This window comes from Sminthopsis crassicaudata, chromosome 3 (genome assembly GCF_048593235.1).
Source record: "Sminthopsis crassicaudata isolate SCR6 chromosome 3, ASM4859323v1, whole genome shotgun sequence".
Classification (NCBI taxonomy): domain Eukaryota; kingdom Metazoa; phylum Chordata; class Mammalia; order Dasyuromorphia; family Dasyuridae; genus Sminthopsis; species Sminthopsis crassicaudata.
In genome coordinates this window covers 242,571,481-242,588,462 of record NC_133619.1, presented here as the reverse complement: position 1 = coordinate 242,588,462, position 16,982 = coordinate 242,571,481, and the positions used below count along the sequence as shown (strand labels likewise).

General features: G+C 35.0%; 1 protein-coding gene across 5 annotated transcripts in view; it reads right to left on the bottom strand.

Moving 5' to 3' along the window:
• The window catches only part of SLC9A7 (solute carrier family 9 member A7), a 182,325-nt gene that overhangs the window by 51,068 nt on the left and 114,275 nt on the right, over positions 1-16,982 (bottom strand). For 3 of the 5 annotated variants that reach the window (XM_074300285.1, XM_074300288.1, XM_074300286.1), the window contains exons 8-11: positions 13,947-14,070; positions 11,726-11,814; positions 11,445-11,558; positions 1,586-1,697 (exon numbers count right to left, since the gene is read on the bottom strand). In XM_074300285.1, coding sequence (XP_074156386.1) covers positions 1,586-1,697; positions 11,445-11,558; positions 11,726-11,814; positions 13,947-14,070 — 439 coding nt within the window. The remainder of the gene's footprint in view (positions 1-1,585; positions 1,698-11,444; positions 11,559-11,725; positions 11,815-13,946; positions 14,071-16,982) is intronic. The other 2 variants (XM_074300287.1, XM_074300289.1) reach the window with 1 other exon arrangement.

Genomic DNA, 16,982 nt, shown 5'->3' with positions numbered 1-16,982 from the left:
GAATTAAATAGGTGGAATAACCAAGTAAATATGGCCTATTTCTACCTTGTCCTCAAGGCTGTTGTTAATGAGAAGTTATGTTGTAAAACTATCTATTGTAACCCTTTCAGAATAAGTCATGCTGTATCACTCAAATTTTTTTTCCTGTTTTACATATAACTGATTAATAACCCCTTGAAGTCAGTTCTTTTCCTAGACTCTGTAAACTCATTTTTAAAATAATATTTTAAAAACTATATTTCAATATAACTAGTTTCCTTTGTAATCCTATCTATTTTATTTAAAAACATTCTGAGAATGAAGTATTTAGGCTTCATCAGACTGCTAAAGTGATCTATTACATATACACACAATATAAGAAGCCTAATATTTTAATTCTTTCTAAAATATATTCTAAATTACCTTATGTTGACCTATAGACAAAGTCTGTTCAAATATTATAGCACATTACTTAAATACAGCATACATATATGTATGTACATATATATATATGTACTATTTTTATAATCCCAAGTCAACCCTATCAATAATTATTATGACATGTTATAGATGTAGTTATGGATGCAGATGAAGTACTGCAGATGCAGTAAAAGCCATCCTAGGATACTGAACCATGCTGGTTGTCATGCCAACAACTGGTATCTTCAAAAGCAACTGAGGTACAATGCAGTTGGTTCAGGGAGCATAATTAATGATAACAGAATGAAGAGCTAGTAAGGACAGTAGAAAAGATTGTTTGTTTTTTAGTGAATTCTTGGCATAAAAATTAATAGTTCAACTGAATAGGTATTTCAAACTGCATACCCAGAACTGTGCAAGGTGTATGTACTCACAATAATAAGAAAAACAAGAACAAGGAGAGAATCAAATAACAATAATAGCAATAGTTCATATTTATATAGCATTGTTATTATTGTCATTTTCAATCATGCCCAATTCCATATGGGATTTTCTTGGCAATGATACGAGAATGGTTTGCCATTCCTTTCTTCATATGAGGAAACTTGAGGCAAAGAGGGTTAAGTGACTTGCCCAGGATGTCACAGCTACTCTTTGAGATGAATCTTGCTGAATCCAGGGCTGGCACTCTAACCATTGCATCATCTAACTGCCCTTTATATAGCATATTAAGCTATAAAATCTCATGCAAGAATCCACTGAGGTAGATAGTATGATTATGACTTTCTTTATCTTACAGATTCAAACTGAAGTTTAGAAAAGGCCACATAGTTATTTCATAATAACCCTTTTCCTTCCCTTATATCATCCTGACACCGAGTCCAGAGTTCTTTCCATTATATGGTGATTCACTATAGATGATACAGAAAAGAATCCATATCTTAGAAAGCTTATAAATCCTATTAAATAAAGTACATCATTTGTATCATTTGAGCAATATTCAAGTTCCACTTAAAAAAAAAGGGGGGGGGGGCAGCTAGGTGGCACAGTGGATAGAGCACCAGCTCTGAATTCAGGAGGACTTGAGTTCAAATCTGGTCTCAGACACAACATTTCCTAGCTGTGTGACCCTGGGGCAAGTCACTTATCCCCAGCCTCAGGGGAAAAAAAAGAATGAAAAAATTACCTGAAAACATCATCATGTGCTGAAAGTTCCACCCGATCTTGTGTCTTCTGCCCAGATTCAAGAAGAAGGAGAGAGGATAAATGTGGGCAGCTCTTCCCAGGAAGATGGCAATCTGATCACCAGGTAGAGGTTAAGAATCCACTAAGTTTTTGATAGAACTTCCAAAAAAGCAAAGAACTTTGGAATTCCTTCCCACTTTACAGGTATAATTGGATTTCCCATCTTCCTCGTTCTGCCCACACTCCAAACTATTGGTCAATTGATCAGTAGATTTTACATTACTAATGAAAAAGCAATGAAACAATTTAACCTGAAAACTGGTCCTGACATCCAGACTCAGTTCCAACCACTTCCTTCAGCAATGAACCCTAACTAGAGATTACAAAGCTTCATTCTCATAAAAATGACATCCTAAGTTTTGAACCAAATATTTAAAACTGTATCTATCACATGAAGTAATTCACAACTGATGAACCTGTACTTAAAATAATTATATAACAATGGTAAAGTTCTTCTTATTCCCGATCCAAAGGGCTCTTGGTCAGGTTTCAGCACAAGGATTAAAGTCACATAGAAAGACTCTGTTTGGAAAACATTTTCTTGGAAGAAGATTAAGGTGGAAAAAGTAGTCCCAAAACCAAATGGTAAAAAGTTCGGAGTAAAATAGAGAACTCTATAAACTAGCAGAGGTATAACTAGAAATGACCAGTAAATGCAAGGGAAAACTGATTACATACAAACACAGTTGATATATAATTAGGAGAAGAGAACGATTTCTTCTGGTGGAAGTCCAGTGTCATTAAGTCTTTTTCTTCTTCTTCTTTTTTTTTTTTTCCTGAGGCAATTGGGGTTAAGTGACTTGCCCAGGGTCACACAGCTAGGAAGTGTTAAGTGTCTGAGACCAGATTTGAACTCAGGTCCTCCTGACTTCAGGGCTGGTGCTCTATCCACTGTGCCATCTAGCTGCCCCCACTAAGAGTCTTCACAAGAATTAATGCAGGGGGAGGGGGCAAGTCAGCCAAAAAAAAAAAAAAAAAAAAAAAAAAAAGGAAAGAAAAAACCTTTACATCTAATTCGATTCCAATTGATCAATGATGGACAATCAGCTACACCCAGGGAAGGAACAAAGGAACACTGGGAAATGAGTGTGGACTACTTGCATTTTTGGTTTTCTTCCCAGGTTATTTTTACCTTCTGAATCTAACTCTTCTTGTGCAACAAGAGAATTGTATGGTTCTGCACACATATATTGGATCTAGAATATACTATAACATATTTAACATGTATAAGACTGCCTCCATCTAGGGGAAGGGAAAAGTCGGAACAGAAATTAGTGCAAGGGATATTGTAAAAATTACCCATGCATTTGTTCTATCAATAAAAAGATATAAAAATATTTTTAAAAAAAGAATCAAGTGTAACATTTTTGAGAAATGTGAATGGGGAGGGGAAACTATAAGTGAGATATAAGAATTAGCTGGATTAACTTTTTAATATTCATTGAATTTAACAGAACACTACAAAATTCAGGATTCTTCTCTGGCCTGAAGAAAAAGTCATGATGATGTTGAACAGAAGGGAAGAAAGACTTTGTTCTTCCTGCCCCATCCCTACCCAAGCTTTTACAGCCATCAGAGGACTGACTCTACCACAGTCACCTAGAGAAGCCTTTTTCCTTTCTCTGTCCTAAAGGAATAGCTTTATGTCTACAAGAAACAGCTAAAGAACTGTATACACTCAGAGGAAGGCTCAAAGTACGCATGAATGATCCTTTGACCACCAAAAATCAAAACACCAAGTTTACACAGAACTTTGAACCAAGTGAGATTATGCTTTGACATAAGGAAAAACGTTCTAAAGGTGAAAATTGTTCAAAGTGGAATGAATGGGTTCTCTAGGAAAATAGTGAATAATCCCTCACAGGAAACTTTAATAACCAGTTGGAGTTTTGAAGGAGGGATTCCTGCTTTAGACAGTAATAATAACTAACATTTATACGGTGCTGTAAGTTTTGTATTTTATGTAGTAGCTCATTTGATCCTCATAACAACACTCTGAAGTAGAAGTTATTATCCCCATTTTACAGATGAGAAAACTGAGGCAAAAAGACATTAAGAGACTTGCTTACAAGTGACTAAGGCAGAATATGAATTTAGGTCTTTCTAATTCCAAGTTTTTCACTCTATACACAATACAAACACTAGCTGCTCAACTAGATCACTCAACTCATCTCAGATCAAGTTAACAAAATGAAAGGTACATTCCAATGTTCCCCACAATCCTCATCACATTAAGTCTCATTTTGTTTAAAGCCAAATAATCTGTGTCCCATTGGCAATTTCAAGACTAATCTATAGCCATACCTATATAGGTAAATCTGAAAGTGGAAGTTTGTTTGGGCTTGTGGATTTCTAAAGTTATTAAAGGGATAGCCAAGTGGCACAGTAGATAGAATGGCTGGCTTGGTATTAGAAAGATTCACTTCAAGTTTAAATTTGGCCTCAGACACTTAATAGCTGTGTGTCTCTGCGCAAGTCATTTCACCCTGTTTGCCTCAGTTTCCTCATCTGTAAAATGAACTAGACAAAGTTTTTCCAAGAAAAACTCAAATGGAGTCACAAAAAGTAGGATTGACTGAAAAATCACAGCACAACAAAGTTGTTGAAACACACTTGGATATGTTCTTCCTGCACAACAATCAAAAGAATGCCTAAAGGCATGTTTGCTCTCCTCATAGGGCAAGACTTCAGATCCAAGGTCACAGGAGACCTCTGATTCATTAGAACTGGACAAAGTAATCTGGACTATTATATCTGGAATTCCTGCTTTGGCTTCACATCTATAGACAATCTCCTCCAAACCAAAGAACATTTAACTGGGAGAAATAAATCCTTCCATCCTAACAAGACCAAAAAGATATCATTTATGAAATGATTGCACAAGTGTTCAGGCTTCTTTCCATTCAAGGGAAGCCAAATGAAAACTGAAATATCATACTGTAATGGTAATGCATATGGGTAAACTGTTCCTTTTCCCTCAAAAATCTATGCAGCTGTGTAACAAGGAAGGAAATGTTTATCTGCTTGGACCACCTTCTTTTTTCTTTTTACAAAACCTTTCCCTGTGTTTCTCCATCAGCCAATTAGCTCTCTTTGTTCTAGCCTAGTGCTAATGAGGCCAAGGCCTGGGTCTAAGCCTTGCTGGAGGACAGCTGGCTTTGATTTGTTCCATGGCTGCAGCAAGCTGTCTTTCAAATTTAAGCCACTAGCCACAGATGGGTCAGTGACCCGATTCATCATTGTTCCTAGAAAAGTAATGGTGGGCTCTGCTGATGGAGACTCCAGAGAATCAGTTTTGTATAACAAAGACATCAATTTTCATTTCCTTTTTTTGGCTTAGAGTTTAATTAGCCCCTAGTAAATATGGAAAACTGGTAATTCAGGCTACTAGGAGAAAATGTTAGAATGCCATGATCTTCTCTGATCATCAAACTCTCTATGAGAGAAAGATAGCCAGAGACAGAGAAAGAGAAAGGGAGAGAGAGGAAACACACACAGAAAGATAGAGAGACAGAAACAGAGAGAAAGAGGAATGGAGAGAGAAATGGAGAGAGAAACAGAGAGAGAGAAAAACAGAGAAGAAAGGAGAGAGAAATGGAGAGAGAAACAGAAGAGAGAGAGAGAGATAAAAGAAAGAAAAGAAATAAACAATGAAGAAACAAAAAAAACACCCTCCCAAAACCCCAGCACCAGGGACTTCTAATGGTCCTATTGAAATTATTTTGGGGAGTTCAGGCCTTTATAGAGTAGCAACTTCAGCCAAATAGAAATAGTGCTTAAAAATTGGGGGCTCTGCTAAGGGAACATAAGTATAAGTACTAGTAAGTTCTAAGAAGTTAGAAAGAATTTGATAATAGTTCTGCTGACAAGCTGCAGATTTGTGATCTGAGGATGAGCCTAATTAAGGTCAGAAATCCTTATAACTAGGTTGGTTGACCATAGAATGAAGTATTTCAAAGAGCAAAATACTTCAAATTCATCTCTACTAAAGCCTTCCCTCCTCAAGTTTCCTTTCATCTATTCTGTATATACATGCTGGGCTCTCATTAGAACATAAGTTCTTAGGTCAGTGGTGTCAAACTCACAGAAAAATGGGGACCATTTCTGGGCTACAAATTGACTTAGAAAACCACATATTAACATCATTTATGTTATATGCTATTTCTATTTATTTTGTTAAATATTTCCATCTTATCTTGTTTTGGTGCACTTGGAAATGTTGCAGGCCACAAGTGGACTATGACACCTCTGTCCTAAAGAACAGTAACTAATTTTTTTTTAATCTCTTTCTATCTCCAGAACTTAATAGGGGAGCTAGCACATGCTTGCTGACTGTTTGTTTGATTTTAAATCATAGAGAGATTGAGATGTCAAGCCAGGAAGCAGCTTTGTCAATGAAATCACAAATCCTTGAATTATTCTAGTACTAGGTGAAAATGGACATTCTTATGATACTTGATCAATTGTCACAAGTCAAAGATCATCGAATACTAGAGAAAAGAGGAACTTTAGAGCTCTTCTAATTAGAACCTAGATTTTACAGATAAAGAAACTATGTCCAGGGTCACACAGCAAGCACCTCTATCAAGTAGTCTTGACTCCAAGTTAAGAATTCAATCCATTGTGTCACCTAGATGCTTATTAAGTGGCTTGGACAAGGTCACAATGATAAAAAAAATAGAAGACCTGGGATTTAAATGCAGATTTTGCTCATTATGATAATTATTTGCAAAAAGACTACTACATAAATAATTGCAGTTTATGGACCATTATCTGCTGCAAAAGAGGATATTCCATAAAGTAAAATTCCATAAAGCCTGGTAACCTCCTTAAAATGAAATCAAAATATCTCAACACACTGTGACTTCAATCCAAAGGTGACAGCAAGCAAGAATGGTGAGAAATATATTGAAAAATATAGGTTAGGAATAAGAAATGAAAGAAACCAGAGTCTTATAGATTACCTGGAAGCTTCATGACTCTACTTCAGAGATGTTTATGTTTCCGTTTGAGAAAAGGATCAGTAGGCACTAGATGTTCCTAGTATCAAATAATAAAGCTTCTGTTTTAACTGACAGGAAATGACTCATTACTGATATAGGAGTCATTCCAAATCACCTGTGTCCAGTCAGGCTGGATTTGTTAATGCAATGATAAAGATGAATATAAAGATATGATAGGAATGGGGGGAAAAGAGAGGGTGTGAAATTAAAACAATTTCAAACTGACCCACTTAAATAAGCTAGTAATGATGAAAAATCAGATATGGATGAAAGAAATAACACATACATTGATTACAATAACATGAAAGAAAAATTACAGATCAAATCGTCTTAACAAAAAGATCAAAGAACAAAAGATGCTTAAAAAGCATCTTAGCAACATTTGACTTTCTTATCAAGCAGAAACATATGGCCACTAAGGAAAACACCGGTTTGTCTTCATTATAAACTCATTTGTCAGATAGTGCAGAGAAGGATGATGGAGGAGTGAAGGAGTATGAGCATAACTCACCTTCTAAATCAGAGAAAAGAAATCTAAGATAAAGCTATGTTATAATAGAAAGCCTGGGAAGAGACCTAACTAAGCAAAGTTATCCTCAAGAGCATTTAAGGATAAAAATGGAAAGAACAACTAATCGAAGAAAGATGGAAACAATCAGCAAGGATTTTTATAACAAACTTTTTTTTAAAAATCGCCAAGAATAGCAATGCTACCACTTTTGGACCCTAAATTACAGCCCCAGATGCTGTTACAGAGGAAGTCAGAATGCATCTAACATACACAAAAATAGAGAAAACAGCTGGGTAAAGGTGTACAGATCTGTGCTGGAGGATCAATTCCCAAGCTATCTGAAAAAGAAAGATACCAAAGGCATGGGAAAAAAAAAAAAAAACTTAGACATTATTATTAAAAAAAAAAAACAAACAAAACAGAAAATGGTCAACAATTATTAATCTATGTGCCTACTCCCCCAATAATATAAAGATTTTATGAAAACCATCACACACACAAATCAGGGGCATTCCTGATGAAAGTAATAGTATTTAATAGGTGGACTTTTATAATTGATATGCTACAAAAGACATGATTTTTACTATCACTGACTAAAAGATGGAGAAAAACTAGCTCACACTCTGTTTACTGTTTGTTAATTATTGTTAAACACTTGGCTCAGCAGAGCAAAAATACTACTCTCTTTTAGCAAAGTTCATCCTGTTCATAAATTTAAATTACTCAAGATTTCTTGAAATATTAAAAAAAACTTTATAAGAAATCTCTGATCAAAATATTAATCAAGATTGACCCGTGTATATCTGCCAAATTCTCTTGTTTTTTATTTCTTTGTTTTTTTATTTTATTTATTTTTTGCCATTGTCATGAAGGACAAAATACAAGCTGAAGGAGGATTCTTATTTATTTTATTTTATTTTTTTGCTAAGGCAATTGGAGTTAAGTGATTTGCCCAGAGTCACACAGCCAGGAAGTGTTATGTGTCTGAGGTCATATACCAACTAGCTGCCCCTGAAGAAAGATTCTTAATGGATGCTGAAGATACTTCAACTTGTGAAAAACATACTAATTGCATCAAGCTTCCTGGAAAACTGTAGGAAATCTGTAACCACTCCAAAGGCTCTGCACTAACCATCCATATAGAAAATACAAGGTGGTTGAAAAATGTCATTTGTCAATGTGGTTGGACAAACAATGTAAAGAACTCATACACCATTCATATGTGTATATATAACATATACATATTATGCAGAATATATATTGTGTGGAATATAGACACATGACAATCTAAAATATATACTGATATATGTGTACGATTCACCTAATATACACAACTGTATTATATTAAAACATATCTGTGTGTGTAGACAAATGCACATATCTAATCACATATATGCATTTACATATAATAGATAACAGAAAAATCTAACAATTTGGGCTGAGAATTCAATAGGTGGTACACAACAGGCAGTATTGCAAAGCTCCTATAACTGACTCCAAATTTCTGAAAACAAAAAGCCAACCTATTTATTACCAATACAATATGTAGGGTAATAAAAGTCATACAACATTACAGTCTCTGAAGAACTGCGTTTCCTAAAAGGACACTGGGAGAGGCATATGAGGGGCATGAGTTGACTGCATTGTAAAACAAATGAAGAACAACAAATAAAAATGAGTATAAAGGATGTCATCAGGGAAATATAGGGATTAAAAAAGATGATGTACTGTTCAAGTAATAGGAGCAAGGATGACTAGCTAAGCCTTGTTGTCTACTAGCATCCCTGTCATGCTAAGAGGAAGTGAGACAGGCCTCTAAAATATTGGGTGGATCTCTTGTTATAAACCTAGACAGCATGGATAGGCTTTTAAGGGAACATGCAAATCAATGAGATCACAGACTCATTTGTAAATTTAACTACTACCCTACAAGATTACAATAGGATAGGTATTTGATACCTCTTAGAAACTGAGGTGATTTGCCATCTAATATGATATAACCAAGGCTAGCAGTCAAATCTTTGATTTAGAGTGGTGCTTTTTCCACCATATTATTCTGTCTTATTGTAAAAAAAAAAAAAAAGGCCAATTTCTGTCTTTCTCAAAGAACTATTTCTTTCTGTGGGAACAAAACACTGTTCTAACTATGGGCTTGGAAGAGCTTCTATTAACTTGGCAGAATGGAGTGACCTTGATCCTGCTGAGATCACATCACCTTATCTACCATTTTATGTCTTCAGTGTACTTCTTTAGATAAGATCCAGTTTGAGACCTCAAAGGGTCCTCAGAATAAACTTAGGTATTCAATTTTAATGAACATGACTCTTAGTCAATTTGTAACATATATGTTTTATGACCACCTATTGAATTTGTGAGTTATGAACTTTTTGCTAATTAACTAGATCCAGGAAAAATTTATTCTTTCCAGAGTGTAACCTTTTTTTTTTTTTTTTTTTTTTTTTTTTTAAAGTTTATTGATCTTGGGTTCACAATTTCTCTAGTACAAGTTCTTTTTTGACAGAAAAACTGCATCTGAGATAGATGAAGATCAAGATCAGATAGGTAATAAGTGACAGAGTAGGAATATTTGATTTACAAATAATTTTAAAACTCACAACCAAGGAATTCATGTTCTTTATGGGAACTATTAATTCCTTCACATTTTAGTTTGTTTTTATTTTATTTTATTTTATTTTTATTCATTTTTCCAAATTATCCCCTCCCTCCCTCCACTCCCTCCCCCCGATGACAGGTAATCCCATACATTTTACATGTGGTGTAACCTTTTTTCAAAGGTCTCTCCTATAAAGTTGGGAGAAAACATTGTTTCCCTATTATGGCTGGAGGAAACAAAAGAAAATGGAGATCAACTTATTAAAGAAGATTAAAACTATTGTAAACTTTATCTTTTGACGAAAATGAAAATGATTCTTGTGAAGTGACTCTTATCCTGAATGAACTAAATGGAGATAGATCATATTCTCAGAAGTGAAAAAAAATCATTTGTAATGGGGATTTGAAGTGATTCTAGCTATAATCTTTCTTCAGTATGTTGTTATTTAGTCAGTAATTTATTATGTTGCTATATGACTATGAATCATGGAACAGTAAAGTTCCTAAAGAATTAAAACAGATTTCCTTAGAAGGCAGAGAGGTAAGCTAAAGTTCTGAAACTAATTAAGTTATGTCTTTGTTTTACTATTGATTTTACTGTTAGTACATTATATATTCAGTGACTTTAATATGTATTTAATTCAGAAATTAAAGGATTTGATAAAAACATGAGCACTACTATACTAGAAAACTACTATACTAGAAAAGATGTTTCTTAATTTAATTAAAAAAAGTAACATTTGATGAACTGGAGTGGGGACTTTGTGTTTAGTAGATTGAAAAAATTGTTGGAATTTTAGTAATTAATGAAGAAATATATAAACATATTCCTGAGTCAGCCAAGACTTTTTTGGTTATGTTTTGTTTTGCTTTTTTTCACTGAGGCAATTGAATTTAAATGACTTGCCCAGGGTCACACACCTATGAAATGTTAACTGTCTGAGCCAGATTTGAACTTAGATCTTCCTGACTTCAAGGCTGGTGCTCTATCCACTACACTAATTAGCTGCCCCCTTCCCCCCAAGACCTTTTAATTGTAGAATGAATCAAGTAGCACATTAAAAAGCAAGAGTGTGATAAAAAAAATACTTAACAACTGGCCATCAAAAACATATAAACAACATATTTTTAAGTTTAATATATATTATAAATACTTTTAAGTGTAGAGAATCACCAAAACAATAAGCCAAGACCCGAGTTATAACATTTTCCAATTTCCAAAGTGCATTAATATTCACCCTGAAAATTAAAATTGGTTCTGGTTTGAACTAGCTCCAACACACTTCAGAAGGATAATCTATAAGTAAAGATGGTAAACAATATAGAACTACGACCTATTACATATACGTGTTTGGGAGAAGAATGGGGGTTGGCCGGAGTGGAAATCATCCTTCTAAAGCAGCTATAATAACAAGGAAGCCTGTCACAAAGACAGAACCTGCAAATCATCTGGGCAAATTTATTATGGTTTAGTATAACTTATTCCAAAGATTCCCTTTGCTAGTTGGAAATAAAAGGATTGTGAATCCTGAAATCTCAAACTTAGAAGACATTTCAAAAAATCTAATGCAAACTCCCCAATATAGGAATCCTTCTTAGAGAGGCTCTGGAAGTATATCCCTTAAATAATCCTACTTAAAAGAAATACTCGTTATAAGAACCGAAAAGGATACAAAAGCTCCAATGATGAATATAGGACTGAAAATATGCTTCTGGAAGGTGAACAGAGCTAAGCCCATATAGGAGAATATGAAGTTCTCTGCCAGGAAGTGGAGTACCTCAAAAAGCTGCAAAGATTTAAGGGGAAGAAACAGAAAAAAATATATGCATACATATCACTATGCACATATATACATATATAATGCTTATTTTCCTTTCCTTTATTAATTACAGTATTACATTTATTTGCATTTCTTTTCACTTAGTAGAACAACCTTTCTCAAATTTCACTCACTTGCTTGGTTCGACTTCTGGATTCCACTGACAGGTTGTTGTAGGTGTAATGAGCTTGAGTAATTCCACAGAATAGGACAGCCACAACACCTGTTGAGAGACAGTGCAGGTTTGAAGAAAAGGGAGAGAGACTGAGTCAAACAAAAGGGAGCAAGTAAAACACTTCCTACTGAAGGAAAGGTCAAATATAAAATTTTCTCTAAACTTAAAAAAAAGTTACCTATACTAGTCTGGAGTTTCCTCCTCTCCAGATTCTATCCATTCTTTAAGTCTCATTTCCTTAGATAGGTATTTATTGTCGCTACCATTTACTGGGCACTTAATTATTATATTGTATTATTAGCTACTAACTCACCAGAGTTATTCTAATAATCTGAACTAGATTAAATTCCTTGAGGGCGGAGTCTAGGTTTTATCCATTTTTGAATATCCCAGAGCTCCATCAAATACCAAGTATACAAACATTTTATAGATGATCAAACCTCTGAAGACTATGGCTTTAATCCACTTTCCAAAAGTAATTATTTACAGGACCAATTTTAGGATTAAATCAAAGAGCCTAAATCTCCTTTCCTTCCCCCAAAAACAACAAAATCAAATGATTCAATATTACTTCAATTATTTGGGGCCAACTCATGTGAGTTTGTTTATTCTAACCAGGCTATCTTGATCAGTGAGGCACTTCTGACATGTCTTCTTAACATCTTTATATATGTGTATAAATATCATGTCGAAAAGGGGAAAGATATACTGTATAGAAATATATCATGTAGGATATGTGAATACATGATAGAAGAGAATCTTTTTGGACTGGTTGAATCATGCTACATATTTGGAATTGTGCTTGATTTCATTTATTTTTTCATGGTAATAGGAAAAACATAGAAATGAATTAGTCAAAGCTAGTGAATTAGATTATTTCAACATGTAAAACTAATGACATTGGTAGGTAGGTACCTCTGCTTCTTGGACCTAGAAAGCTATTGTTTATACACGTGACAGAAAGCATGTGCTAAATAGGTGGAGGGACAGGGATTCTAGAGCACTCAGAGTCCATAATGGAAAAGATCAAAAGTGACACATAGCTGTTCATGTACAAATGAAGAAAAAAAAAAAAAAGTGCAGTTGGAAGAAAACAATGAATATCTAATGAACTGAAAGACTTTCAGGTATTTGTGACATAAAGACCAGAATTCAAGGGAAAATCTGGTACATGAGATCCAGAAGAAATAAAAGTAAAATATTAAAGACCCAATCATAAGAGATGCCAGAGTCAATCTGTTTACTTCCTCTATGTGGAAATTTTGTCAATATTATTGGAATTAATGTCATTTCTTGGGTAATTTAAAAAAAAATTTTGAGGCTGAGCTAGGTTTGATGGGGTGATTCTAAAACACAAAACTGGGTAGGACAAGGCAAAAAGAAGCAATTTTCTCATGCAAATGAGGTGTAAAAGGATACTTTTAACTGATACAAAGGAAGTAGGTGGGAGTAGAGGGTTGGTAGCACTGAAGCCTTACTCTCATATATCTGGGTTTAAGGAGGAACAAAATAAAAGGTGATCATCTATTTTTCTATGTTTAAAATGCTTGTTTTATTTAAGTTCAGAATAAAATAATTTTAATAATATTTTATTTTTCAAAACATATGCCAAGATAGTTTTCCAAATACATGCAAAAATAGTTTACAAAGATATAAAACTTTTAAAAAAAGGAAACTTTCTTTCCCTTGCATCAACCTATGTAAGGTGTGTGTATACACATGTGTATTTCTTGAAGCAAAGGAATAAAAAAAAGAAGAAATCTCTTCATATACAAAATGTCTTCTAAATTTTAAAGTTAATACTCAAAGATTAGATTCAGAAAGCTGTCAGTTGTGACAAGAGAATAAGCTATGACTAAGTTTTTAGGAAGACATAAATACCACAATGTATCAGAACCTTTTAAAAATACCTAAAAAGCATCCATCCCTGAGGAATAAGTTAAATTAATAACTTTGTTGTCAATTTTCACAAAAGGTCATTCATTTTTGTTACTGAGAGCCTAAGTGCAAAAAGAGATAATACAAGAAAAAAACACTAGCCTTGAGAAAAGGCCCTGGGGTTAGAGGGCCTTCAAATCCTGCCTCTTACTACTCACTTAAATTCCCTCAGTTTCCTGTAAAATGAGGGGCTGAATGACGGCTTTTTGAGCCATCTTCCAGCTTTCGGCTTATGAACTCACCTGTAAAGCCACAGGCTTCTGCTAAAAGGAAGGTACTCCAGGACATTAAGAAAAAGAGAGCAGTCTCCAGCAGGGGGAAGCAGTGAAGCTTGGTAAACTTGGTCACGTTAGCAGCTGTTAAGGACTGATTTATAGGCAATTTTGGACTGAAGTTACAAAGTAACATACTATTAACCCCACCTCCCCTATTCTTCCCCTTCCCACCTCCTCATAACAAAAACCCAACACACACACTTCTAACCTTCCCAACTATGTAAATTACTTGAGCTACTGAGAATTTTTTTTCTACTCTAAAAATTCAGCTGTTAAAACCTGCAAGTCATTTTTTTCTGTATGACTGAAAAATTCTTCTCGTGCCTCCTGACACCTTCAGCTTCTTTCTACAAGACTCAGTCTAATTTCTATCTTCTATAAAAAGTCTTTGCTTGTATTACTCCTCCACCCCCACCCCAAACACAATCCAGAAGGGAAAAACTATATGCGTTTTCTATTTCCTTACCAATACACATGTCATTTCCCCCTAGTAACACATAAGTTCCTAAAAGTGGGGAAGTTTTCATTTTTGTGGGGTCCCCAAACCACAGTACCTGAGACATAGGAGAGGGATGGAGTTCTGGCACTCTAACCACTGCATCACTTAGCTGACCTGAGTGGGTCCTTAGGGCTCTTCATCACTGGACCCTTCACACACCTTTTAAATATTCTTATAACTTACTCCTTTTTCTATTTTACAGTCCAGCTACTTTGATTTACTTATGGTTTATTTAACAAAATATACCATCTCCTGTCTCTAAACCCTTATATAAGATATTCCCATGCCTAGATCTTTCTCCTCCTTCCTGCTTTCCTTCAAGGCTCAGCTCACATCCTTGCTTCTGTAGGAGACTTCCTGGTCTTACTTCTGCCCCCAAGATAGTAATGTCTGGCCCTATCAAGGTCACCTTTATCTTCTTTGTATATAGCTTGCATGAAGCTAGGTTAGCTCCCTCATTAGAATATATGCTCCTAGAGAGCTAGAGCTATTGCTCTTCCCTTCTTTTTATCTCCCACCATTTATCCGGTTGCCCGGCACGTAGTATAGGTCCTTAATATGTTGTTGATTGACTAAATGGCACAAAAAAATGTTGAGTGGTAAGTGTTTAGAGTAAGAGAATATTATTGTAGGCTAAAATAGAAGGCACTACCCTTTCTACTCCTATTTATTGACTCAAACAGGCTGAGAAAATGTTCATGAAGTACTATAAAAGGGTGACATCTCAAAGGAAAGACATGTAGAAACATATAGGAAGATGTTTTTCTTTTCATCTTCTTTGATGTCATACAAGCTTCAATTATGAACAAGATTTTGCTCTAATAATAAATCTCCAAGGGATGTAATAACTTTATATTTCTCAACTCCAGAGCCACACCATTCTTGACAAAGTAACAAGCATAACCATAGCGGTTTGCACAAAGCTCTTGTTCCCTTAGTTCTAGTTCTAGGTCATGACTCTTTATTCTAGCAGGCTAAATAATAATTTACCTTGTTTGATGCTGGCTCCTGATAGTCATGGTTGTTTCAGGATCCTCATGTTTTAATACCTCCTTTAATTGCTCCTGATAAAATCTCTTTTTTGTACATTCAGTCCTCATCTCCATGTACCTAGACTATAACAATAGCCTTCTAGTGAGCCTACCTGGCTTAACTCTCTCCCTACTCCAATTCATCCTCCATTTTGCTCCAAAAATGATTTTTTTCTAAAAACACAAATCTTAATTATGGCAACCTCAGTTAACTTCAATTATTCCCAATCACTTCTAAAATCAAACAGAAAGTTCTGTTTGGTATTCAAAACCCTTTATAACCTAGATCCCTCACCTTACAAGTCTTTTTACATCTTATTTTTTTCTAAGGGGATTTTAAAAAATTGTTCAATCTGCAAGAAAAAAACATTGAGAAAGAGCTCTGAGCCCAAGGCACTTAAAAGCTGTGGTCCCTTCTAAATAAGTAGACCTCAAATCTTTCTCATATTTTGAGATGTCCCCTTCCTCCAGGGTCTTAGTTTCATAATGTTTAATACCCAGAAAAATACAGGTGAAGCAGACTTAAAAATACGGTCTTACTGTATTGATTCTCTCTACAAGGGTTTACACAAAATAAAGGATCCCATTGCTCAACAAATGGGCTAGTGAACAGGTATTAATATACATATCTTAACCTTTCAGGAGGTCCTACTAAGTTGATGAGCACATTCATGGGCTGGTAAAAAGACAGGAGGCTGACTGGCTACCAGGGTCACTCATTGGCTAAGTACACATGGTTATCTCCCCATGTTGGGTAATGGAAGGATGACAGGACAGGGGCAACAAAAATAGGTGGAGGACTTTCCAGGTAATTGAGTCACTTTTACTACTATAACAAGGAAAAACAAGAGTGGGGATCCTCTAGTTAGGTTTTTATAATCAGAAAGTCTTAGTTTAACTTAAAAAGGCCAAGATCTCCCCTTGCAGCTAGAGTCATCTCTAGTTATCCTGATCTATATATTGCCATTGGACCCAGATGGTTTTGAAAGAGAAGGCAGGTGACTTTGAAAAGCCCTCCCTAACTTAAATCCAATTCACTTGCATATCATAGGAAGACCTTCCTGATATTATAGCCCTATTCAAGAAAGAGGGACAAACAACAAGAAGTTCCTATAATTAAGCATGTGAATTTACAATCTGAAGTTCACAGCTCTGAGGTCAACTATCAGAATTTATAATCATTACCCCTATGGAATCAACTTAAACTGATGAATACTAATTGGAATAAAATAATGATCCAATTAATAATCCAATTAATAATCCAATCCATCTATCACATCCTGCAGCCTGGATGTACTGTTCAATCCAGTGACATTACTGTCACTGGATAGTCATAATTCCTCAAAAAAGAAATTCCATCTCCTAGTTCTGGACATTTTCTTAGGTTGTTCTCCTTGCGTGGGAGGCTCTCCTTCCTCATCTGAGCCTTCTGCCTTATTTCAAGTCTTGGCTAAAATTCCACTATCTACAGAA